Source organism: Lampetra fluviatilis, chromosome 24 (assembly GCF_964198595.1).
Source record: "Lampetra fluviatilis chromosome 24, kcLamFluv1.1, whole genome shotgun sequence".
Classification (NCBI taxonomy): domain Eukaryota; kingdom Metazoa; phylum Chordata; class Hyperoartia; order Petromyzontiformes; family Petromyzontidae; genus Lampetra; species Lampetra fluviatilis.
Window position 1 is genome coordinate 12,374,485 of NC_136298.1, and position 27,260 is coordinate 12,401,744.

General features: G+C 50.3%; 1 protein-coding gene across 1 annotated transcript; it reads right to left on the reverse strand.

Moving 5' to 3' along the window:
- Positions 1 to 1,017: 1,017 nt before the first annotated feature.
- Positions 1,018 to 17,886, reverse strand: S1PR1 (sphingosine-1-phosphate receptor 1). The gene is made up of 2 exons (XM_078867760.1): positions 17,619 to 17,886; positions 1,018 to 5,849 (listed from the first exon to the last, which is right to left on the reverse strand). The coding sequence occupies exon 2, from the start codon at positions 5,809 to 5,811 to the stop codon at positions 4,480 to 4,482; it is 1,332 nt and encodes a 443-aa protein (XP_078723886.1). The 5' UTR covers positions 5,812 to 5,849; positions 17,619 to 17,886; the 3' UTR covers positions 1,018 to 4,479.
- Positions 17,887 to 27,260: the final 9,374 nt, after the last annotated feature.

The window sequence follows — 27,260 nt, forward strand, 5'->3', positions numbered from 1 at the left end:
CCCGGGCGTTCTTTCAATTACAGCGACGAAGACGAGCACATCGTGAAACTAATTACTGTGCTTTATAGCAGAGGTGGGGACAAAGTCATTGTTATGCAAGTCCAAGTCGAGTCGCAAGTCATCAAATTCATGACTCGAGTCTGACTCGAGTCCAAGTCACATGACTCGAGTCCACATCTCATAGGTGGGACAAAGTCATTGTTTATGCAAGTCAAGTCGAGTCGCAAGTCATCAAATTCATGACTCGAGTCTGACTCGAGTCCAAGTCACATGACTCGAGTCCACACCTCTGCTTTATAGACCCACGAGTTTAAATACACACCGCAGTACACAACACAAGCTCGGCAGATCATGATTACACACGTTCGTTTAAACCAAGGCAATATTTTTTATTGAATGTACATTGAATAGAAAAGACAACAAAGTACGGCTTTGTGATTGCCTACCACAATGAGCGCAAACCTACACCGTCGACTTATTAAAAAGTTGTAAAATCAACTCTCTACACTGGACAGAACATCTTCAAACGTCACAAGGTCTACCTAGTCGCATGACTCAAATGGGCTAAGAGCTTATATCCAAATTAAAGATTTTCTAACTTAACCAAATTGCCACGTTGCCGCTATATACCAGGTTCTCAGGCCATTAAGCTTCTGGCCCCAGCTTGGTCACCAAGGTAAACATGTCACTTACATTTGACCTAATCCAGCTTTATAGCAATTTATCTCTGAAGAATAAAATGGAATATGAGTCAAATGTGAGGCACGTGACTAACCGCTCCGATGAGTTGCGCAGTGCATTCTGGTTCTTATGCCGAGAGAGGCTTTTGAAGAGACCCTTGGTGGTGGTGGTTGTTGTGTGTGGCATGTCTGGGGCTATCCTGCTGTTCTACACAAGGCTCTGCTGATGGTAGGAATCCCTTAACAAACGGGAAAGATTTGTGTGCTAAAATCCAACATTTAGAGTAATTGTACGTGTTGAAAAATCCACAAAGGTTATTTATGACGGAGAATCGATCACAACTGCACCGACGAAATCTAGCCTCGATTCAATATCATACGTGCTCCTGTTGTCTTAAGTGAATCTTGCACCGTGTGAAAATTTACATAAACTTAGCAGGTCCTATCGTACAAGTCATGTGCAAACTGACATAAGATCAAAAACTGCAGACCAGATGATTTGAAGAACATTGACACTGTATTTTTGCTTAATTACACAACATTAATGCTTTTACAAATCGTTGTGGGAATATTCTGTGATACCAAGATGTCAAAACTGAAGTTTAATGCGAAACTAAATAGTTGTCTTGCCAACGTAATGACTCGGGGACTATTTTGAAGTCTATAATGTAACTCGAGATCAGTCACATAGAGGATAAGAATAGATTCAATTAAGTTATTGATCATTTTAATAATCTGGTGTCAAAACATTCTAACCAAACAAAGTGTATAATAGGATTGTATATAAATTTAAAACATCTGTTTATTTTAATATTACATGGTTTCAACTCAATAAGTTTGTAAAAATATACAATTTTAAATAAATGCAGCAATAAATATCGTTAGAATTTACGTCCATACTACCGTCAACTTAATGCGTGTTGCCCGATGTTACGCCGGTGTTGGCCGGTAGTGAACTTGAAAGGTGCTCTCCACAGGACATCGACTTGAGATGTCTCACAAGCCGACCGCGATGAGAGAGGCAGGGTGTGACTGTGATTTGAAGTGAAGTCCTCACAATTTGGCATGTGGCAGTAATTCACTGATTACAATGTATCCTTATGCATCAAACGGATAAGGTCTCAAATCAAGATGTCTCGGCATTACTGGTTAAATGCCGTGATGCGGGCAAACAATTACAACCTAACTTTGTTTCGGGTCAAAAAACTAATTTCCACGAAGTCTGTTTTGAATACATGCATTTCTACAAAAGCACGGTTTATCTTATTTTATTTTCCATGGAACAGACGTTTCTCATTAAAACATGCTAAACACATTAAAGCATATAAAATCCTTCTGTCTGCAGTTTTGTGTTAGCTTAATAATCATACAGTAACATCTCAATAGCATTTGTCCTTGCATTCAAAGTACAAAGCGAGAAATATGATGTCCATTCAGAAATGGCCACAGGAGTTTGAGAATAACATTACAACTCTTTGCGGGTTCATTGTTTAAATTCGGTTTCCAAAATTGCTTTTTTCAATAATTACATCCTAAAATTGTACTATTAGCACGTAGGCACACAAAGTGATGGCAATTCTCACTCTAAGACTTCCTACGATTGTGCAGCCACAATACCATTCGTGGAAAAACCCTCGACCGAAATAAAGAGACCTTGGCCTGATTTACTTGAAGTGTCTAATCTTCTTGAACCAAAAGAGGCTCTACTCTTGGACTGTGCGAAAGAGCCACGAGGTTTATTTTCATCATGGAATAATGTGGACACGGAGCCTTGGAAACCACGCTACGCCACATTAAGTGCAAAACCAAATTGTATACGATAGACTATTTTTTGTGTTGCAATTTGGTTCCTGGGCAGATGCCACCGACTCATTACACATGATGAGATCCTGGGTTTATCTTAGCTCGCTGGCTGGACTCTGATTCCAGCATGTCGGCAGTGTTGTCCTTAATACGTTTTGACCATTCCTCGCATCGCATTTCCAGAAAGAGGCACCAATCTCTTGAAAGCTCAATTGATCCCTCAGCACCTGGACTTAATGCCAACAACATTTAAATGATCCACCTCGTGTCCACCCACCTAACTAAAACAAGTACTGTGCCTGTTTTTTTGGAAATGTACGTGCATTCCCACCATCATCATCGTAAGTGGTATTACGTTCAATTGCTGCGTCTCGTTATCCTCTCCTCGTCCAGTCGTCCACTTGTAACAAGGTCGGGCCGTGATTGTTACACCGCACACTCACTGTGGTTCGCTGCCCAGTTATACTCGGGGTCCATAGCAGGACGGCTTTGAGCCTCCACTCCTCCTGACCATGTATGGTCCAAACAGGACCGCACCGAGACTAGATCTGCCATCTCTGAATTACTAAAAAAAATCAGGACATACGGACAGAAGAATATTCCAATACCAGGAGAGGAGAGAATGACTTGGAAATGCATCGTCTTGAGTGGTGTATGATGCACTTGGCAGGAAAGCTGCTTCAAAAATGAGGAAGCCACTGGAGTTATGCACTTTTACATTTAGATTGAAAACTAATTTCTTTAGAACTACTTTTTGTGTTTAATTTGTTGTCCTTCCCCCGTACCTCCGATTAGCACGGTTGGCTACGTACGGTGCGAAAGAAATTCAACGTGCATACACAAAAAGAGGATGATCCTGGGAAAAAAAACAGAACAGGTGGCAACTGTAGCTGAGACGATACCGAGTGAGTGACGTCTATCAGCGCCATCTTACCCAGAAGCCAGTGCAGCGTTAGGGGCCTGCAGGCTCTGCAGGGAGACGCTTAGTGCCCAGGGCGATGTCAATTGAGGCCTGGCTGTCATCATAACCGTTCCCTTGAATGCTCTTCATGTTACAGTAACGTAAAAATGGGCAACATGTGAAAAACAACAATTATTTTAAAAAAGTCTTAATCTTTACAAGAAAAATACTGTAAACATAAGCGCTTGCAATGAAGTGTAGCGTTCGGTTACAAGATGCAATGAAGTCTCTTTAATCTACTTCCAACTCAACTCTGCTGCTGTAACTGGAAAGAGACCAAAATTGATAAGTGTCCTCTTGAAGCTGTGATGTGTTTAGGTGTCGCATCTTGCAAAAAAGACTCTTCCAATGCTCCTCACGTGACCAGGTTCTCTCAGCCATGGACATCCTCACGAACACTTCACAATTCCCGATAGCACAAATATTAGTGTAAACTATAATGAACATCTGAACTTGAGTCTTGTTGTGCAGTCTGTCTTAGTGGTTGTCCAAGCATACAGAACATATTTGTCTGTACCAATCATCAACTAATAGTAAGTTGCTTTAAAAAAAATATGTACAGTAGAGTATTTTCAAAAAAATGTGCTAAGTTTAAGTGCCCTTGCATGACAATCCAAAAGATGCCAGAATATATTTACTAAAGTCATCACGTTGATACTGTTTCAAACCGCCGCGTTCATCTCAGAGGACTGCATTTTGTAGATTGGGGCAATCGGTGGGGGCAGATCAATTGTTGTAAAGACGGAACACGACTTCTCTCTCTCTCGAGCTGGGAAGTTCCCAGCAACGCGACTGCATGGCCAACTTCGACTTCTTCTTCTTCTCGGCCCAACAAACGTCACATTTCTGCGTGGAGTCGGCTGACATCGCCGTGACCACATTGGCGAAATGCGCCTCTCGGGATGGAACTGACGGCACCTTCCCCCCTACACTCAGGACTTGCCGCCGCTGCCCTCCTGGGCCTGCGGACGGAGCCAAGTTCCCGCAGAGGCTGAGCGCGACGCTCGAGTCCGGCGTGCGCGAGCCCGGCGCGCGTTAGGACGGCGGGGGCGGCTGGCTCTTGACGGTGATGGGCGGCTGCTCCAGGCCGGGCGACAGCAGCAGCGCCTTGATGGAGTTGGGCGGCGTGTGCCCGCCCCCGCCCCCGTCCGGGCTCGTCAGGTCCCGCTCGTTGGTGGCCGTGGCGGTGGGCCTGCCGCCGGAGGACGCGCTGGAGCGGGAGCGCGTGGCGTTGGCCGCCGACTCGCCCGCCCCGAGGCGGCCGCGGGCGCAACAGCAGCATAGCAGGCGGGCAAAGGCGCGGCGCATGTCGCGGCTGGACGCGGCGTAGATGAGCGGGTTCATTCCCGAGTTGAGCACGGCCAGCGGGATGAGCCAGTTGGCGGCCGAGGTGGCGGCGGCGCTGCAGCTGAGGCCGCGCCGCAACGTGCCGCACGCGACGTCGGCCAGCAGCAGCCCGAAGAGCGGCGTCCAGCACGCGATGAAGACGCCCACCACGATGAAGACCGTCTTGAGCAGCAGCACCGAGCGGCGCGACGTGCCCGGGGTGGCCTTGCGAGTCCCTCCGCCGCAGCCTCCGTTGCCGCCGTTGCCGCCGACCCTGCGGCCGCTGCGCCGCACGGCGGCGTAGACGCGCGCGTACAGCGTGACGATGCCGGCCAGCACGAGCGTGTAGAGCGTGACGCAGAACGCGAGGAAGCGCCGCGAGTAGAGCGGCAGCACCACGGAGCACTGCTGCAGCGCGCGCAGGCAGTTCCAGCCGAGGCTGGGCAGCGAGCCGAGCAGCAGGGCCAGCGCCCAGCACAACGCGATGAGCAGGCAGGCGCGCACGCGGCGTCGGCCCGGGATGGCCGGGGCCAGGCGCCGTCGCGCCATGATGAGGTGGCGCTCCACGGCGATGGCCAGGAAGCTGAACACGGAGGCGGCGAGCGCCACGAAGATGACGCCCTCGCGCGCGAACCACGCGGTCGGCGTCATCGTGAAGGTGTTGGGGCCCGAGAGCGAAATGTTGGCCACGTAGGCGGCGGCCGCCAGCAAGTCGGAGCAGGCCAGGTTGGCGAGGAAGTAGTAGGTGGGCGTGTGGAACTTGCGGTTCCGCCAGAAGGTGAGCAGGACCACGAGGTTCTCGACGATGATGACGCAGCACACGACGATGGCGACGATGCCGGTGGTGGTCACGGCACGGTCGCGCTTGTCGCGGTTGTTCAGCTTGCCCGTGTAGTTGTAGTGAGCCAGGATCACCAGCGGGTTGGAGTACAGGTACATCGTGTTGGTTATTTTGTAGTAGGCATAGTCTTCCGCGGAGGGGGATGGCGAGGCCTCCATGGTCACGGCTGGAGCTGTTCCCAGCAGGGCTGGGTGCTCCATGGCGGAGGAGGGCACGAGCGGCGTCCGGTCACCAGCGTCTGGAAAAACACGTGGGGTAAGAAGAAACATGTTGAGTGAAAGGAGGAGCATTTGCGTTCGTTTGTCGCTTGGACGCCGCGGCATCTCACCGCGACCTACAACGTACGTCAGGAAAATACAAAACGCACCGGGGTAAAAGTGACAGAAGAGACAGTGGGGAAGAGAGACACACGGTCAACGGCAGAGGAACATGACCAATGCAGGGACAAGTCTCACGTCCCAAGAAAGACGTCTCTTCCACTCGCCTACCACGCTCACCGTTCTTTGCCAACAGTTTTGTTAAGTTCACCAAAACAAAACATGCCGGTGGGATTTACCCAGAGGCGGATCTAAAATACTACCCTAGCAGGTAGTCCCAAAGTTTCAAGACTTAAATAGGACCCTACATTAATAATAATAATACGCATTTAATTCATATTCTCTGCTAGATCGAAATAAAATATGAATATTTGGGGTCTCAAGAAGAATGTGATCATCCCCCCCATCACCTCACCCTTTGGGATCCACCGCGGAATGTACCGGCGGGTGGATAGTGTGTAGGCAAGGGCACGAGCTTGGGTGGAGCTGCATCGCTCCTCTCGCCACAGCGGTACACATGTTGGGGCTGTCGCGAAGGAGGATCTGAGGCTGGCAGGCTCCCGCTTCTGTTGTGCCATCTAAGCTTTGTGAGCCATGGGCTATAAATGCAAAGGCCTTTTCGAGTGGTGATTCCGACACGACGATTGTTGCCCACTTTTTTACCGCCAAAAATGGCCATTAACGTGGCCCGCGGGCCGCACGTGCTGTAAATCTCACACCACGCACGGCCAACACATTGCGGAGGAATGTGGAAGGGGCTCCTATTAGTGTTCACATGCTGTCTGGACACGCTGTGCTCATACCCGCATTGCTATTTATTGTAACTTTTGAAGGGTTTTTATTTCTTTATTTTAAAACCGGTGGCTATGAAATGAAAGGAATGTTCCTCCCGAAGTGAAACAATCTGCCTCGTATTTCTTTTCATCGAAGCCCGCGTGCGTAAACCGATCTGGGAGCACCTGCGCGGCCCCAAACATCAAAAAGCCCACGGACATTTATCCTCGCGACCAAAATAAAGCAGCGGCACTGCCACGGCCAAGCGCAATCGCGGACAGGACGTGCCCACGGCGCTCGCCCGCTCCCCGCTCTTCACGGCTCCCCCTCGCTCGGAGCTTCTAGCGCTGGGTTTATTTTGAGTGCCAGCGCCCGCCTCCCGTGCTCGGTGGCAATTCCGCCCCGGCGAGAATTTCATTTCTCTCGGAGCGATGGCGAAGCGGTTAGCTCGCCGCGCTATGAACCCCGATGTCTGAGCCCGAATCCTGATGCCGGGGATGGAACGAGTGGAGAGCGATATCTCAACCGGTCCCTTGGCCCCGTACCATCACCAACTCGCTGCCCATTGTGGGTGAAGTTTTGGCAAAACATTCCCCATGACCGGCGTGGTGTGGGGGGAAGCCTTCGTCCAGCAGTGGATTGACAAAGGGCTGTGATTTATTATTTTCCATCAAGCCTTTGTACGTAATGAAGCATACCATTTTAATGATCGTTCAATATTGTTTTTCAATAGTCTGTTTCTTAATGTGATATTTCGTTTGGAAAACAAGTTGTTAACCATATTCTTGGCTCTTTCGGTAATGTCACGTAAAATGGAAATAATAAAATAATACAAATATAAAACAACAACAAATTCTCACGACGTTTCGACTGCAACACAAGCAATCATCATCAGGTGTGAAATCCACAGCAAGAAAATTTGAAAAAAGTGGCGGTTTTTCCTAAGTTGTTAACCCTTATATGAATTGAAAATAGTGTTGTTTAAGTTGTTTTTCTTTTATTTAATCTCACATTAAAAACGTTCACCAATCATGAAACCCCGTGCTGGCAGCAGAGCCACACGGCAGGGTTTGGAGCACCACGTCCCACCTCTCGTGATTCTCCCAGGTCATAAATCACGACAACCTGCACGGCCGATGCCCTCGCCCCGCAGGGCATCACCTGCGCAGGTGAGGACGCGGTCCTCTTCAGCGATGAATGAGCAGCCTCAGCGCTGCAGACGCACCGCGCCTGCGGGCTGGGTGAACGTTGCGTGCCATTTGCGTGTTTACCCCGCGCCAGATGTTTCACGTCTTCGAAATGCATATACAATTATTTATGGACTTGTTTGCCCGATCCACTCGTGTGTGTGTGTGTGCGTGCGCGCGCTGTTTATCAAGCCATAATTCAAGCTGGTGCACAGACGATAATTAATAAGACATCTCGTTTAATATGACACACGTGGTGAGAACCCGCACGGTGTCAACAAGACCAGAAATAACAATCGCGCGCCCTTTCACGTGGCGTGTGCGGCAAAGAAAGTGCATCCAAACAAACACCGTCGTAAACAATCGCTGGCCGCGTGGGGTGCGCCGTTTGCGGGTCCTTTCGCCTCTACACCGTGCTGCACCGAATTCCGACTGCCTCCACTAATAACCCTGCACCGTCACCAGTGGACGGTGGAGTCGCTACCCCCTTGTGCTGCCTCGTAAGTCACACAGGGCATCGCCCCTCAAGCTAAGACACGTGGGCAGCCTGGGCTCGTTTCACGGAGCGCTGTGGCGCTCACCTAGATTCTTTGGAGGAAAGGGTTGGTGGATCACCCAGGTGTGTGCAACTCCCAAACCCACTGGGCCACGCGGTAACCAGGAGATGGCAGTGCGGTTTATTTGTTTAACCTGTCTGTGCAGACTTTCGAGGGGTTATCCCCTCCTACGCGTGGGGCTACTCCGGCTCCCGGGGCTTCCACGTGCCATGCGCTTATCAAAGAGAACTGGACGAATATCGCGATGCAGAAGCATCCTGGAAACTGGCTTTGGGACTCGGAGAGGCTTTCCTGGATATATTTGAGCACGGTTGAAAGAAGTTCAACATACACATGAATCACATTGTTGTACATTCACACTCGTCATGTTCTATTGTCGTTCCCCGCAGTGCGTGACTCTGGCTGCACGTGGCATTGCTCGGCACGTCGATTCCTCTTACCCTCGCACGTCCCAACTATGGAATTCGTTTCCTGCGCGAGCATTTTTCTGAAACCTACAATCCGCAGTAATTTGAAAAGTATGCAAGTATAACCATCTGCAGAAGTTGTGTTATTGACTCACTGTTTCCTGTCGGGACTTTACTGCCGGGCGTTTTTAAACAACGAGCGGATCAACCGGGCTTTCCTCGGCTTCATCGTCACACAACAGGCCCCAAATACCCAACGTGCCAGACAGCCAGCAACAAACAGCACTAGAGTCAGTATAATCAATAAGTTGACACGATCTTGAATTGAGCATGGTTATAAGAAATTGAGAAAAAGACCGGCAGGTAAGGAGTTCAAAAGTGAAGCGGTGTGTGGGAAGGAGCAGAAAGATTAGAGTTGTAATCCGCAGTGTGGTGATCGGGTGGGTGAGTGGGTGGGTGAGTGGGTGGGTGAGTGGGTGGGTGAGTGGGTGGGTGAGTGGGTGGGTGAGTGGGTGGGTGAGTGGGTGGGTGAGTGGGTGGGTGAGTGGGTGGGTGAGTGGGTGGGTGATTGGGTGGGTGAGTGAGTGGGTGAGTGCATGAATGTGTGGGTAAGTGAGTGGGTGGGGGAGTGAGTGTGTGAGTGTGTGAGTGAGTGTGTGTGTGTGAGAGTGTGAGTGAGTGTGTGAGTGTGTGTGAGTGCATTAATGTGTGGGTGAGTGGGTGGGTGTGTGGGTGAATGGGTTGTTGAGTGGGAGGGTGAATGGGGGAGTGGGTGAGTGCGTGAATGAGTGAGTGGGTGAGTGAGTGAGTGGGTAAGTGTGGGTGAGTGGGGGAGTGAGCGGGTGGCTTGGTGGGTGAGTGGGTGGGTGGGTAGATAGGTGGATGAGTGAGTGAGTGGGTAGATGGGTGGATGAGTGAGTGAATGAGCGCGTGAATGAGTGAGTGGGTGAGTGGGTGGGTAAGTGTGGGTGAGTGGGGAAGTGAGCGGGTGGCTTGCTGGGTGAGTGGGTTGGTGGGTGCGTAGATGGGTGGATGAGTGGGTGAGTGGTTGAGTGGGTGAGTGAATGAGTTAGTGAATGAGTGGGTGAATGAGTGAGTGGGTGCGTGGATGAGACGACACAGTGAATGAGTGTCTGGTAGGGCCCCGAGTCCTCAACTCGGGTGGAGGAATCAAGGAGTCAAGTCCAGGGGAACGGTAACCACGGTAGCTGTAGCAGCAGCGATAGAAGAGTGATACGGAAACGACAGTGCGCAGGCGAGCAGTCAATCTGTGTCATTCGAGACCCGTTAAGACACAAACTCGAATCCACCTAATGCAAGTCTGTCTCCGGTGAAGTATCGCAAATCATGGATGTAAGCTGCAATAAAACATTTTACGATGCAGCGTAATGCAATAAAAAACAACAATGAAATTCAGTCAACCTGCCAATTTTTGTGGAATAATGAATGTCAGCTAAAATGTAAAGGCTTGTATTTACATTGGCTACAACTTCATTACGGAATATGAAACTGCTGGCCGCCAGCTTTTGTAAAATGAAACAAAATAAACCGATTTAGTGCCAGACTTGTGACAGTTGTTTTTTGTTTGTTAAACTATCATCTTGGGGCGATTTAAAATTTTGTACCTTTGACATAAATATAATTTCGCCTGTTCCCCCCCACCCCCATTCGCAATTGAATCAATTGGCCGGTTAAACTACTCTGGCTTACTCCCCGCTATCTTAAACCAAACAAAAAGACGAGGACCTGAACAGAGCAAGTGGCACGCGCACAACATCAATGTGCCGAGTGACCAGCAGAGGGCGCCGCGAGACCGCGAGCACCAAGTCGCTGCCCCTGCTGCTCCATCGGCAACTGGACTGTGGCTGGGATTCAAAATCCTCTCCGCGCTCTTTCCAGAATGTCCCCCCACCCCCAACACCTGCCCAGTTCCTTCCCCCAGGCACTGTTGTATTGCGCTGAAGCCGGCCACCTCGGTTCAATCCCCAGGCATGGCTAACACCAGTCGCGAGTGAAATACGAGCCGGTTCTGGCTTTCCCCTCCGTCGAAGCAGCCTTACAACGACGAATATATTGGTGTGAGCTCAGCTCTGCTATGGATAAATTGCTCCCCTGCCATAGAAATGTGGAATGTCCATCAATGATTCGGTGCCACTAATAGAGATGAGCACTATCCCTTACTTTCATTTGCATGGAGACACTTTGACTTTGGACTGTATAAAAGAATAATTAAAATGTACGATGCGCATTACATCCTCGGATCCCAATGCGCAGTACATCAAAAGCAGGAAACAGAAACAGAACTCCGGGGCAACCGAGCAAACTAAGGAGGGAATGCCACTTTACAAAGATGGGGTTTCAAAGCAAACTTCAATATATCAATATATCTACCGACTGATTTCAAGTGGCGAAGCGTTCCGTTGCTTGTGGTGCCAAGCGAACAAAAGCCCGATCACCAAAGGATCGCAACCTAGACCTGGGAGCGCTGATATCTACTGCATACAAATACTATGAGTGGAGGTGGTGGTGCAGTGAGTGCAATTCGCGGCCACGGCTAACATCAGTGGCGAGAGAGAGACACCTGAACCAGTACTGGGACCTGCCCAATGGGACACTCTCCACCCTCGCCAAACCTGCACTGACCAGTATGGTGAAGTATGGTTAAAGAAGCCACTTGGCATGGGGAAGGAAGCCTTCGTCCAACAGGGGATTGACAAAGTGATGTGAATCAACAACGCACGGCCACGTACTATGGTATCGCATTACCGCAATTTGGGAAGGGTAATTTTTCATCAACCCAGAAGCTTCAGCGGAATTTAGTTTGAAACTCGGTATGGTAATCAAGTTAACGAGTCCTCTAAACACACGTAAACATTCGTGCTGTGGGGCTTTAAGATGCCACGATGAAATGCTTGCACAGATTAAACAAACACAGCCTTTTTCGGCTGCGGCTGGGGCACCGCGTGAAGGATCGGGTTGGGTTCTCGTAGCCGAGGCTGCATCTGTGTAATTTATCGGAGTCCATTAAACGCGGAATGTTCCGCCGAGGGCGCAGTGGACATTCGGGACGGAACTCCTGAGACCGAATAGCCGAGAGAGAAGCGCACACGGTGTCCCCGGATCGCCCAGATTGTGCCCATCTTCTCACGGAGCTCCAAATCTGCGCAGGGCACTCCGAGCCTGGATACTGCGTGGGAGGCCCTCGGTCATGCGGGCGGTGGGGGGGGGGCCACGTGGTAACCAACGGAGGGCAGTGCAGCAAACTGCATCTTCGCTCCGTGACTCTGTACCCACACGCGCCGACCCGCGTAGCGAAGTGTGTCCCGGGCCGGCTCTCATCCAGCAGTGGATTGACACTTGTCCCCCCGTCGTCGAACTCGCCTCTCCTGGCCGAGGGCGCGATAATGTGACCACCTCACGGCCCGCGCGAGGTGCGCGCCCCTTGGGCTCCACTCTGCGTGGCCGAGGATGAGTCGCCAGTTGGAGCTCAGGCTACGAGTCCCCGCTGGGGAGGCAGCGGATTTGAACTCCAACACCTCGGGACTGCGAGGGCTGCGAGATGCCCCCCCCCCCACTGGAGCTAAGCGCTCCGCCCTGCACTCGATCCATCAAACGCTGCACTGCACCCAACTCGCTAACCTCCCCTATACATTGCACACACGTGGATGGATTAAACGTTTAAATGTATTGAAAATGTATGCGGTAAAATGGTGTCGTGAAAAGATTTTCGTTCCCGTCGATAGAAATAATGCAACACAATGTTCCACCCGCGTGAACTTCCCAGGGGAAAAAAGACTCAGTCGAGTAATTTGCATGCACATGCCATGTACACCACGCAGTACTGTGTTACGTGCTGATACTGGCACGTGCATAGCGAGGGGAGCGGTGACAAAGTGGTTAGCACACCGCTCTCCCGCTCTCTGAAGCCGCAGAGATACGAGTTAGATTCATAGCCACAGCCAGGTCTAGACCATTTCCTATTTTCACCGACCCGATCTGACCAGCGAGGTGAAGTATGGTCAATAAAAACACCCTCGCCTGACACGGCGTGGGGTGAACTTTGACCGAGCAGCAGTGCATTGCCGAAGGGCATGGAAATAACATAGCTCAGTACGACGTGCAAAGAATCGAAACGATCACACGTCGACAACAGGAGCGCTCTGCGTCAAGCGTGCACGTGCGTGTAGGTGCGCGTGTGTGTCACCTCACGAACGCAGAGCAAGTCTCGCACGCGCACAAGTAAGCGTGACACTTCTGCGTGCTCTACATTGTTGGGTTAAGTGACGATTCCTCGACAGTCAAGCTACACAGAGAAAAGAGAGAGACTCTGCGTGACTTCACACAGCGTTACATTGCATTGCCGTCTGCTGCATCCTCAAGCTGCCGTATGCACGAGTCCCAGCGGATTGGGATTGTGGGCAACGGAGGAAGAGGAGGAAACGGCACAACGACACGAAAAATCTCACATCTCTCTCTCGGCTGAAGGCCTCTCCTCGCCGTGGCCAGCAGCACACCTCGGCACCCGATGAGCACGGGTTCGCAACAGAGGATCCTGTGTCGATGGCCACCATTCCGCAGATAAAAAAACGCACACATCCTCGCGATATTTTAAGGCAAAAGAGATGAGGTTGCAATCCAGTGGCAGCAGAACACTCACCAGCACCTTCACGTGAACACAGTGGTACCTTCACGTGAACACAGTGCACACCCAGTGGCACATTCACCACGCTTCACATTGCAACACCTCCGCAGACGGCGACCCGCAGTGTGCACGAGCTGCTGATGCAGCAGCAAGGGTGCATGGGTTCCACAACTAACGGGTTCCACAAACGGACGGGACTTCCACATTTACGTTTCACAACTGCACGAATCTTACAGTGTGGGCGCGCGTGTGCGAGCGTGACAAAGAGTGGGGGAGCGGTGGTGTAGTGGTTAGCGCTACGCTGCGCTACGAACCTGGCGACCCGAGTTCGATTCCCGCTCACGGCCAACACCGGTGGCGACTATCGGAACGGGTTCTGGGTCTCTCCTAGGTCGACTCGGACTCAAATGAGTACCTGGTGCGGTGTGTAAAAACATCGCGACTGGGGAGAGGCGTGGTGCTGGCCACCCACTCCTTCGTGTGCCATGCTGGCCTTCATAGCTGCTCGCTAACAGCACTTGCCCCAACAGTCTGTTAAGGCTATACGGGGGATCTTTGTCTTGAGCGTGACAAGAGTGGGGAGCGGTCGTGTAGCGGCTAGTGCGCTGCGATCTTTGTATTGTGACCAGCGGTGTCGACTTATATTGGCAAACACCAAGCGCAAGTCTCAGATGTGTGTCTTGGACGTATGTTCAACATGATGGTTTGCTAAACTTCTTCGCACCGTACGTAGCCAACCGTGCTCATCGGTGGTTGTGGAGCGTCTTATAATCTGGAGACTCGGGAATGAATAAATAAAAGTAGCCCAAGACAGTCTTCATAAAACTATCAGCAATGAACATCACAGGCTTGTTCCACGTTAATTTCGATTGAAAGCTTTCGTGACTGCAGGGATTGTCTTCTTGGTTATTTCGGTAAAGTCACGTGACTTTACCGAAAGAACCAAGAAGAAGACTTGTTCCACGTGTTTGTCAATGTTCATGTTCTACGTCTTGTTGTTGTTGAGAACACGCGCCACTGTGTATGTGTTCAACAACGAGGCACAGTCAAGTGTTGGCCGCATGCATCGTGAAAGATGTGAATCTGTCTCAGGGCAGCCCGTGTGTGGTTTGCGTGGTTTGTGTATTCCGTCTCACAGCGCAGCCGGTGCGGGAGTTCCTATCTGATGCCGAGACACGGAGTCCTTTGTGCTGCGTGTGTCCCGCCGTGAGCCCCACGGCCGTGGATCGTGGGCAATGCGACTCGGGGGTTGTTCGGACTTGTGTTTCCGTAATCGCATAAAGCAGCCAGCAAGTCAAACTGGTTCTTCTCAAATCGAAAATATGGAACGTTTGTCAATATATATTTATCTTTCCGACCGCACCTTTCTGGCCAAAAAAAGTGTAATTGTGAAGATGTTCACAACTATTCAGCCCTTGGCTATTTTTATTATGTAACTTTAGTGCCGGGTTTCACTCGATGTGTCTGCCATCGAACACACGGTCGCTGCGCTACGGAGCCGAGTTCCATTCCCGCTCGCGGCCAACACCAGTGAATGCATCCTCAAATGAGTACCTGGTGCGGTGTTTAAATATCGCCACTAGGGAGACAAAGGCGGCCGGGCGTGGTGCTGGTCACCCACCCCCGGCCTTCGTAGGTGCTCACTGACAACACTTGTCCCAACAGTCTGTTAAGGTTATACGGGGGATCTTTGTCTTTGAGGGTCTGTATTCGCAAGAAAGCTGACATTTGGTGCAAGCTTCGTGATGATTTGGACACCGCGTGTCGATGTGCATAACGAGCACCCAAGCAAGATGCTCGCGATGCGCGTCTGTAAGCTGGGATTAGGAACCATCATAAAAGCCACATGTCTGAATGTTAACCTCAACACATTGTACGGGCCGGAATTTGAATTCACGTCTCGTGCTAAACTTTTTTTAAAAAACATGCGGTCCTCGTCAGCAGTGCACCGAGTAATTCGCCTGCGTGACGTATGGATCTAAAGCCGGTGGAGAGTAAACACAGTCGGCTAACAATGTTCCGTTTTACCGGTCAAACCTTACTCCCGTCGGCAACCCCATCATCCCCGCAGGGACTTAACAACGCCCAATCAGTCGCTAAGTGGACGTTAAAGACCCCGTGACCGCATTAACAACTCTCTGCCACTGACAACAAATCCGCAAATCTCTAAACCACCCGCAACGAAACTGCAAGAAGTAGTGAGAGTGAGAGTCCGTCCCCACGTGCCTCGCGCGCAGTCGGCAGCCCCGTGTCACAATCGGACGCCTCGGAGCCTCCCCCGTGCCCGCAGACTTTGGGCGACGTAGAGGGAATTCAAAACGAGATGGCATTCGTGCACTGGGAAACAAAGACAGAGATCCCCCGTACAGCCTCAGCAGACTGCTGGGGCAAGTGTTGTCAGCGAGCACCTATGGACGCTGGCACGGCACACGAGGGGGTCGGTGGCTACCATCACGCCCGGCCGCCTTTGTCTCTCCAGTAACGATGTTTACACACTTGCACCCAGGTACTCATTTGAGGCTGAGTCGACACTAGGAAACGGATGTCAGTCCACCGCTGGATGAAGGCCTCCCCACAAAGCCTTGCCAGTCGCAGGCTTTATTTGACCATACTTCACCACGCTGGCCAGGTGAGTGTGGACGGATGGAGGAGGGGAGCAGAGACGTGCAATACAACAATAGATGTCGCTGGACTACCCACACCGTAAGCTTGCGATCTCTGTGGCAAGCTCACGTTCTGGTCAACCAATCCCAGCCGCATCCAGGCGCACAGCTGCTCAGATTACGAGATCTGACGAGACCAACGCATGCCAGGTGATGTGGTCGCTGTGAAGCATGCACGTGCCGTACTCACCATTTAAATTCGCTCCAGATTCGGCACACAGTATCTACAAACCCACTGTGCAGTGTGCTCCTGGTGCAGTTAATAATTATTGAATGCAGATTTTACATTATTTTAAATGAATATGATGACACTTGCTTTTACCCTGAGTCTCATGATTATTATTTTTCCCCACGAGGATCCTGCCACGTTTCTCGCGCCAGGGGGCGATACAGAATCCCATCGAGGCACCGTGACGCATGGCGACGATTTCACCCTCTGCATCTCATCCAGCAGTGGAGCGACGCGAGGCTGCCCATGACCCCGTTGACCCCACGCATAGCATCGTGGGTCGTCTTTGCCGTCTTGAGTCCCGCGGGTCCGAGTCGTTCTCATCGCAGCGTCGTCGCGAGACCCGGGATTTGACATCTCCTACTGGTGACTAACGGAGCGGTGACAAGTTGATGGGTGGCGCAGGAATTAGCGCAGCGGGATCAGTGGCGAGTGGCGTCTAAACCCGGACCGGGGTCCAACCCCACTCACCCATCAGTTACCAATCCGCACTGACCAGCGTGGTGAAGTATGGTCGAACAATCCCCATGACCGACACGGCGTGCCGAGTCCGTTTTCTCCGGCTGTGTGCCGCTTTAACTGCACACATTGTCGTATCTACAGTGCAATGACGACGGTATGTCACCCACACTCGATATTGAGCGAACACGCTGTAATATGTTAATTATATTCCAAACTTCGCAGTCAAAACACCTCCTGCCCATTCACCTCCCTCCAACTCGCGTCGCGAATGGGCAGCGCGGACCGCAACGCACTTCTGTCCGTGTAACGAGAATGCCGTCAAACCTCACATCACAACCACAGTTATGTGCACGAATCACCAACTATCATCACCCCGCCTCTCTGGGTTCATATTTTAATATTCCGTTACGATTAAACTCCAGTCGTGAACTAGCCCGTTGCTTGTAAGCCACCGTTTTATGAACCGCGTCATGCCAATACACATTTCCCGTGCGACGACCACGAAACTTTTTATGAGAAACTTCTTAGCGTTGCAGCGTTATTACCGAGTACAGAACAACGGCGCAGCCACCGTCTGTCTCCCTTCAAAAAACCACGACTCGTCTCGACTGGCTCTCCCTTCTCTGCCGGCTGTGTACGGGGCTGGAGGTGATGACCATGGACCACAGCGAACATTCTCATCGTCATCACCCTCCGTGTTCCCAACGACCCGGCAAAACACAACGACCACAGCAGCAGCAGCAGCGGCATCAGCAGCGCGCACACTCACCCAGCCACTTCTACATTGCTGTCCCCACGTGCGTGACGGTGGCGAGGTTGGAGCCTTGACCACAGGAGAGCGAGTCTCGTGCAAAGTCACTCAGCGGTGTACACGCAAGGCAACTCGCGTTGTGGAGAGAAAGTCCGAGAGAGGGAGGGGGAGAGAGAGAGAAAGCGGCTGAGCTCTCTGTCCGCCCCCCGCGTGTGCACGGAGTGGTGCCGCACCGCCGCCGCACGCGGCTTTAGAGCGAAGCGGTGAGTGGCACCGCCTGGGGAGTTCCCCCCGCCAGCCCGCCCGCGCACATGGGGCTCCCGCTCCCACCTCTCCCTCCCACCCTCCCACAGAGCCCAATCTCGCTCCCCACCTCTCTCCCCCCACAGAGCCCAGCCCTGCCTCCCTCCCCACCTCGCTCTTTCCACAGAACCCAGCCTCCCTGCCTCCCCCATCTCCCTCCTCGCACAGAGCCCAGCCCTCCCTCCCTCCCTCTCTCCCCCCACAGACCCCAGCCCTCCCTCCCCACCTCTCTCCCCCCACAGACCCCAGCCCTCCCTCCCTCCCCACCTTCCTCCCCAACTCTCTCTACTCCCAGCCGCCTCCCAATTGCCACAACCGCCGGCGAGGCGCTCGTGACCCCACAGAGGTGCAAACAGCGGTCCGGACACCGTAATGTGGTTGAGCAATGCCGTCCGTGCGTACGATGACTTGTGCAGTCTGCGCAGGAGCTCAATACCACTGTCGAGGTTTTGCAAGCCGCGAGAGGGCTTCAGCAGAGAGAGAGAGAGAGTCCGTGTCGCGTCGCTGTTCCTTCGTGGAAGGAGCGCTAACTTCAGTCGTTGTACCGCGCGGTCCGCAGTTGGGGTTGGGTGGCCACAGCCGCACCCTGGCCTGTCTTTCAGATGGCCACGCACGAAGGAGAAGCGCGCACCGGCCTGTTGATGCTCTGATGCCCTTGATGGTTGTTGCCGTTCCAGTGTCTTCGAAGAGGGATGTCCGACGCGAGAAGATTCGATGTCGTGGGTCTCGAATGAGGAGGTTTGTTTATTGATTCTGGACGTCCGCGTTTGTTCCACTCTGTTCGTCGGCAGCGTGCGGGTGGTGAGATTCTGGGGTGGCTACAGCAGCAGCGCCGTGCCATCACAGATGGGGGGGAGATCGGGAGTCGAGCCGCTGGGCGAGGTACATTGTTGAGGTGTTGTTTGGCGTGAAGATGAATAATCAGGGGCAATAAATAAAGTGTTTAAACTCCCCAGCCATGTGCGTGTCTTGGCGGTGTTTTTGTGTTGGCAGAATGATCGCCAGGGGATTGGTGTCGGTTTCAGTGACCCGTTTGTGATGCGCACGGCGTTATTAAATTAGTAATAGCCACTGCATCAACTCAACACGATCGTCAATAACACCGTGGTCTTAAAAGGAAAAACAAAAATATAATAGGCGACGTCTCGGGCACCTGAATCTATCATAAAAGCAGCCAGCAAGACAAACTTGTTGATTGCCGAGGAGAATAGGGAACGTTTGTAAATCTATTTATATATACGTGACCACACCTTTCCGTTCGCCATTATTCAAACATAGTGCAAGATGTCACTTCATGCGTCTGCCATCGAACGATAGTTGCCTGTGACGGACAGCACTTGCCCCAACATTCTGTTAAGGCTATACGGGGAGAGGGGGGGGGCTTTGTCTTTGATGTAAATGATTGATGAGCTGAATCTATCAGTTTTACACGTGGGCTTTCGCGACCAATATCATCCATAATATAGTTTTGTTGGGGGTTAGATCGCGTAAATATATAAATGTGTCGTCAAATCCGCCACCACCCGACACAGCCAACTAGTACGGGTTGTCACGTAAACAGAACGTGGCCAATTCGTCACTAGTACAGCAACACCGCTGTGTTGGAGAGCCAAGCCACAACATTTACAATCTGAGTACGACGTTTCGCCAGTAATTACAACCAGCTTCATCAGGCAACAGCCAGATTTGTGGATAAGTCCACCTTGTTTGTTCCTTATATAGAGAGGCGTAGATGTGGTGACCACAACTACTGAATCGATCTCTAAAACTCACTCTTCATTGGCCGCACCAAATCAACATGATGGGTAATGTCCACGAATTCCCATAGACTATAATGGGGGAGGGGGGGGGGCAACATCCAATGGTCAAAGGTAATGCCTCCACCCATCATAGGTGGGGGTGGAGGTTCACCCCCAGGTCCGGTCGCGTTCGTCCCGAAGACGCCGCGCGTCCACTGCTCAGCGTCGTGAAGGGAAATCCCCGGTGACGTCGTCACTTCGCTGTAGCCGAGTGGATGAAAGAGGCGGCTGCGAGACTTTGACACGCGAGTTCGAAACCCGGCATTCTTACTTAATGTTTGTTTTTTATTTCATCCTGCGTGTGTGTATTGTTTTCATATGTCGTGTTGTAAGGGAAAGATAAATACAAATCTTAATGTTTTTATTTATACATTTTCATTAAAAACTTTGAAAAAGCTATTTTAAACAAGTCGATTATTTGATAACCAGAGCATTGCTGATGCGCACCAAGGCTGCGTGGTGTCGTGGGTAGCTTGGCTGTCTTCGACGCTGGCGACCTGGGTTCAACTTGCACGGTCTTATTGTGCCACAATTATGTGTGTGTGTAGCTGTCAGTGCACGTGCCTGGAGGAGTCAGACAATAAAAATGGAGAGACCTGCAGGGACAAGGAAAACCAAAAACATTTACAAGCTTTTTTCCCCCCGCAAATTTTGCTAAAATATTTGACCAGCTTCTTTTACTTCAATTAAAGCCTCATTATCCTGTATATGAATGCTTGTAAACCGGGGTTTCAGCTTTAAAGCTGTAATCCCCTTGGTTGAACAATAAAATACGTAACAATAGAGCAACAGCACTCAAAACGCGCTGTGAAAGCGGTCAATTGCGAACATTCCGGCCACGTGGGATGTCGTTTTGTTGGAAAATAGCATTAGAACTGCAATTTTTTGGGGTCAAAAATCTTTTTTAAAAAGTAAAATTCAAGCATTAAAACGTAATTTATAGTAATAATGGAGGGCCGGGGCTTGAAATAAATGACAGAACCGAATGCCAGTAGAATAACATGGGGAAGACAGAATTCCCATCGGGTTACATTGGGTAATTATAATGTCCATTGGCCTAAAATTGAGAAACAAATGCCAAATAGGTTCCAGTGAGACATCGGAATGCCCATGAGATCACAACATACAGTGTGGACTGCTGATTACTTTGTCTGCTCGAGTAGAACAGCCCCCCCCCCTCCTGCAATGGGGTCCCTACCTCGAATAAACAATAATCACAGCACCCGTTTGCCGTGGAGACATAATGTAATACAATAACAATTTACAACCTTTTATCAATCCAGTGCAGGAATGAAGGCCTCCCCACGCTGCCAAGCATGGGGCTTGTCTGACCATGCTTCCCTGTGGTGGCTATTGACGGTTTGTGAAGAGGCGGTTAACCAAGACTGGTTCAAATATTTCAGTTTCAGTTTCATTTATTTGGTATAGCCCTGTGAGCCATTCGGCTCTTGAATCGGGTGCAGCCGCAACAAACAAAAACTAAAACATGAACAAGAAAACATCTTAAAGTGACTATGCGCAAACAGAAAAATCCAGGAAAAAACTGCAAAAATCTTCCAGAAAAAGCACCGTACACCAACGCTCTGTGCAAAAATCCCAGTGGAAGTCAAACAACAACAACCACAAGACAACTTACATTAAAGCCATCATTCTAACTCCGTACTCCAACAAAAAAACATGGCCAAACCAAAAAAACTTTTCGAAATCACCACCACTGGCCCGGGATTGAACTCAGATAACCGAGGTCACAGCGCACCGAGCAAATCACCGTGCCACTCCTCCGCCAGTCCACTCTCTAATACAATTAGTCCTCTCGAAAGATGTTTTAACATCTTAGATGGTTTTTTTGCAATGCGATCCGAAATGTAACGGTAATACTGAACACGAGCTGTAACGAGTACATTGTTCATCGCTTTATCCCTCTCTCTTCTATCCGGTTTCCTCCGCACCGGAGATTGCTGTCCCATACGCAGCCCCATTGGGCTTCGTTTTAATGAAGGAAAAATAAACGACTGTAATTGACCCGAGCCTCCATATACACGGCAGAAGAACAAATGCCGCTGGAAAACATTGGTCCGGAAAAGGCTTTTGGCTCATGTACCGAAATGTTATTACTCTCTTCTTACATTTTTTTTGCCAATTAAACAGACCCTTATCGGTTTGTGCATAGAGCCATTATTTAATTATTTTATACCGTGTATGTATTACAATGGGAAATTGCCAATAAATATTTCCAACATGGGATCGTGGATTCAGCTGCGAAACAGGAACCGTCCGGAGCGCGAGGACGACGGCGCCAATGAACTCGACTCGTCGATGACCCCGACTGGCCGATGACCCCGACTGGCCGATGACCCCGACTCGCCGATGACCCCGACTCGCTGACGACCCCGACTCGCCGATGACCCCGCGGGGCACCGGGACTCGGCGTGCCGCATGCAGACTTTATAAACGTGCGTTCAGATCGTTTCGATTATTCGGCTGCTCGACATTTCCACGTGATAAGCCACTCTCGTTGAGCTGTCATTTGTGGCCAGGTCGCTTCTGAATAATAATCTAATAGCTCAGTGGGCCTTACCTGGCAAAATAAAGCATAGTAGAGTTGTATTTTATTGTTGTTCATTTCTTATCTTTTCTATACTTTTGCACTCCTGTTTGTTATTGTAACGTTCTGACCTGCCCCGACTGGATACCTGTGAAAAAGAGCTTTACAGCTCATCGGATTCCTTCTGCAGTATAAATAGATTCTGAATCAGAGTTTTTTTTGTGTGTTTTAAGAAGCGCCCAGTACAAAACGCGAGCGATAAAAAAAAATGGAAGGGGGGAGGCACAGACGAAAACCCGAGGAGAGGTGGTCACGGGGCAAGGGAGAGCGAGGAAGCAGGGCTCGCTCGCTACCCTGCTCACGGGAGCACGGATTTGTTTAGGGGAAGGTAAGGCGGGCAAGAGAAACACAAAACGAAGGGGAGAGGCGACACACAGAGTCGTTCTTCACTCGCCGTATTGCACTGTGCTGGGGCTGTTCTTACGGCACGCGCGCAGTGCACACGTGGCAAGGTGCGTTGGGATTGGACGCCTACGTACCCAGTAAACAGGCCCAACGTTGGGCCAACGTTCCTTGCTCACTGGGTAAGACTGCGCGTCTCACCTCGACTCGTCACCGAACAACTTTCCACGTCCCTCCAACAGCCTCCTCTGCCGAAGAGGAGGCGAGAGTCGTTGACATCTCCCGCACTTCGCATTTAACCCGCGACTTTCCATCGCGAGAGCCGAAAGAGCCACACTTAAACTTCATGGTTTATACCGCGCAGTTCTTGAAAAACGATTTAAATCGCTGGACTTGAAAACACCGTTTAATCATTGGATGGCTGTCTAATTTATTCTCACTTTAGGGGATCTAATGAGATAGTAGCAGCAGCTCTTTGATATCCACTTCCGTGGGCCATTCGTGATTCGTGCACAGCTCTGCGAGCGACCCAAATGGAGGCGACTTCGTCTCGTGACCACGTGATGCCGATAGCACAAATTGGGACAGGGCTGGGGCGCAAAATTAAACAAGTGGTAAAGAAATAAACAAAACACAATTGATCATTTAAGAAGAATCACGGGTGGCTGCATGATGGGTTATAATCATTATCGATCCACTGCTGAGTGAAACGCTACCAACGGGGAACCAGCTGGCTCCGTCGATAGCCAAACTTACACCAACAATTTGTTCGAACTAAAAAAAAGGGGTCATTTGTCTTTGTCAGCTGCTGTTTGTCTCTTGTCGTGCAACCTCGACCGAACAAAAAAAACCATGTTCCTTAAAAATAAACACGAGAAGGAAAATCCAGACACTGCGATGATGGGGCATTTGGCTTCGCCCTGCTCAACGCGTCCGGCCCATTGCCCACAGATGTGTGCTCGGCTCGCCGCGGACAAGAGCGCTCCTGTTGAGGTGAACGAACATTTTTCTTGGCTGTCAAGCGAAAGGCTCCCGCCCCAATTGCATGAAGAAGTATCCGCGCGCGCGTGTGTGTGTGAGAACTGCGTACGCGTTGTTTGTGTGGCAGGCGGGGCAGGTGGCACGGTACAGTCACTGCACTACTGCTGCCAGTGCCCCGAGCTTTAGTTTGGGGCCCAGACACCACTGGAAATTGGAATATGGACCTGGACTCTGGGTATCTCCCGTGTCGAATTGATTTTCGAACGAGTACCCGGTGCGATGATCTGTCAGCATCATTGCTGTGGAGACAAACTCGTGTTTACCAGCCTTAGTAGTTGGTGTTCACTCACATAACTTGTCTGAATGGTCTCTTGGGGAAAAACACATAGGAATATGTTTAAATATAAATTACTCTGGTGTGCAATATCAATGTGTTACATTTGTTGATTTCGTAAACGCTATTCGGAACTACTGCATGGGATGCTGTCACGGGGTGATGGTTTGTCGCACGGGATTTGAAATCGAGGGGTTACCGGTTTGATCTCCCCCCAGCCGGCAAATTAAAACAAAGAGTTCACAGTTCTTCAACACGGTGGTGCATGGCTGCGGCCTTGCTCAAAGCGCCTTCTACTTCGTCGCCAATCTCAAGAGTTGACCCTGGCCAACGTTGGGACGATGTCGTGCCCGCTACCTTGCCTGCCGTGTGTGTGTGTGCCTCGCGCCACAGCAGACAACAGCAGCAGAGAGTGTTGCTAACACAAGGCGAATCATTGTGCGTGTAAGCGTGGCTATGTGTGCGTGTGAGTGCGTCGTATAAACGTTGCTTTGTGTGTGTGCAAGGATTCAATGTGAAGGGCACACACACTGGATCACTATGCTGTTCCTACGCCTCTGTTGTGTCAACACTGACGGGATTCATTTTTAAATATTGCAAAATTCACTAGGAAATGAAAATGCAGTTGAATTCCACCACGACCACTCTGGGTATGAGGACCATTCGCTGTAACGCATGTCTTGTCACAGCTAAGCCTGGCACCAAGTCTCGGTGTAGAGGCCGCATTGATGATATGAGTGTCGAGGGAAACATGCCAGCACTGAGATAAACACCGATGATGATCAAAACTTTTGAGAACAAGATGCAGGAGATGGCCAGGCATTGCAGACAAAAATGCGAATCATAGCGACGATCTCAAAATCCAGCTGCACGTTGCATTATTCCACGTCCTCTTAGCTTCGTTTCCCAGCCACAAATCTATTTCTAACAATATTTCCCTTGATAAAAATAAGTAATATAAAAAAAAACTTTATTAAAACACGCTTTAATGAAATGTAACGTACTAGTAATGGAAGAACTGTCCTCACACTCCGCTTTGGAATCCCTTCACATTATCTCTCTTCCAACGTCCTTATCAGAACTTTGCTCAATGTAAAACACGAACACATCTATTGCACCTTCAATAATGCTGCTTGTTGCTGGCTGTCGCTATTTTTGACCTTTGGCCTTTGCTCAGCAACCATGAATAAAAACGACGTGACAAGGTGGCAACAACACGCACGTGATCACATTGCGGATCACGTGACCTCTGAAAACTGCTTGTCAATCAAATGCCGACGAGAATGAGTTTTCCCCTTTTATTTGGCAACAAAACTAGGTGTTGCCAGAAAAAAAGGGGAAAAACCTATTCTCATATTTTGGCAAATGCAGACGGTGAGCATACAAACCGCACGCATTCCTGGCGGTGCAGCTGTGAGGTTGCCAAGTGGTAACATGTGGATGTTTTGTTGATCAAGATATTAAAGGCATTTTCACCACAACCATTCTCAATACGAGAACGAATAACTGCATTGAGCGGAAATATTATTGCATTTTTGCATGCGTCACGCACGTGGCTTTCGGAAGAGATACATTGACCCATGCGTTGCCTTCTGGTTTAAACAAATTAACGAATTTATACCATGATACAGTCGTAGTAAGGGGCCGTCACACGGCGTCACAAAAAGTCAGACCCCCCCTCAAATATGACGTCACAAAGCTCTGCCCCCCCCCCCCCCAAAAAACATGCTTCAAATCGCTTTAAACTATTGTCATTGTAGTGCGTATTTAATGTGGCGCTGCACTCTGATGTTGTAGGAGAAAACATTTATTAAAACGTCTATTTAATTAAGTAGAACGTGTTGTCTATATTTATTTAAAGTTGCGCATTTTGATGTGACGTCACATTTCTCAACCCCCCCCCTCGTCACACATCGTCACAAATGTCTGACCCCCCCCCCCCCAGGTGTGTGACGTCATTTATGGACGGCCCCTAATAGTATTACTAATTGTGAGATTGCAAGGGATGGCAATGGCTTCGGAAGGCCTTCATCCAGTAATGGATAGATCATGGCTGATGATGATGAATGCTGTGACCAAATGTTAATGGGTGGGCCCGATGCTCGGGTGCACAACTTCTCAAGGATCGTCCAAAATTAAACATTTACTATGCTATACACTTTTCCTTTACTATTAAATGATGAAAGCCAAAATAGCAATAACCATATGTGCAGCCTCTTTTGTGTATTTGCTACGGTGGGCAACACATTTACATTTTTCAATGTATTCCAACAGGGACGGATGATTATTGTCGGCAGTTTTACACGCACACACACACCGTGCGATGAATCCATCACTTCCCGCAAAGTGGCGATGTCACCGCAGCAACTTGGCGCACAAAAAGGCCACGTGTAGACGCAAGGGGACCTCCGGCAGGAGGCTATGGCAGAGGCCCAGGGAGTTCGGGTGGGCAGCTGAGAATGGCTGCAATTTAATCCAACCGTGCCCCTAAGCGCACACTTGCTGCGATCGAGTTGCCCACATCGCTCTGCCCGCTGTTGTGCAAACTGCTCATTCGTCATGAGCAGCGGGGTGAAATTGTTTTTGGAGGGCAGCTGGCACGAGATGGCAGGGGATGAGAGGGTGGCGTTGTGGTCGTCGTTCATGCTGCAGGCCACTGGCACTGCACTGCAGTCTCATAATCACCATCATCACCATCATCAGCAGCAGCCACGGTCACCCCTTTTTTTTTATTGCGGGTGATGTCAGACGTTCAAGTGCACTCACTGACTCTAGGTACGACAAAAAACACCGATTACCTCAACCCCGACCCTGCTTGGAATCGAGCCAGATGAAGATGTTTTGTGAGTGGACCAGAACGGCAGAAACGGGGGAAACGATGTCTGGCTTGTATGGCACAGGCCTTGATGTCGTCAAGGAGCAAACACCATCACCACGCGAACTCCGCTCGTCCTCGCTGGCCATCGAACAAGGGTGCTTACTGCATTGCATGGCGCTTTCAGGTGCGCTTCTGCGGCCGTCTGGAATGCTCTTCCGATATTAGGAAGCAACTTTTAAGTCATCTAGATTGATAACTAATTTCTTGAGAAATTAACTAATTTCTTGAGAAATTAACTAATTTCTTGAGAAATTAGTTATTGTGTTTAGTTTGTTGTCCTTCTCCCGCACCTCCGATTAGCACGGTTGGCTGCGTACGGTGCAAAAGAAGTTCAACATGCCTACACGTAGGCCCAACCACCTCAATAAGTGCCACAGTCAAAGCTTAAGGCAACGTGATTTCGTGATTGAATGTTCAT

Bases quoted from the DNA above. Each gene is read 5' to 3' on its own strand.
- S1PR1 (XM_078867760.1), bottom strand. From the start codon at position 5,811: ATGGAGCACCCAGCCCTGCTGGGAACAGCTCCAGCCGTGACCATGGAG.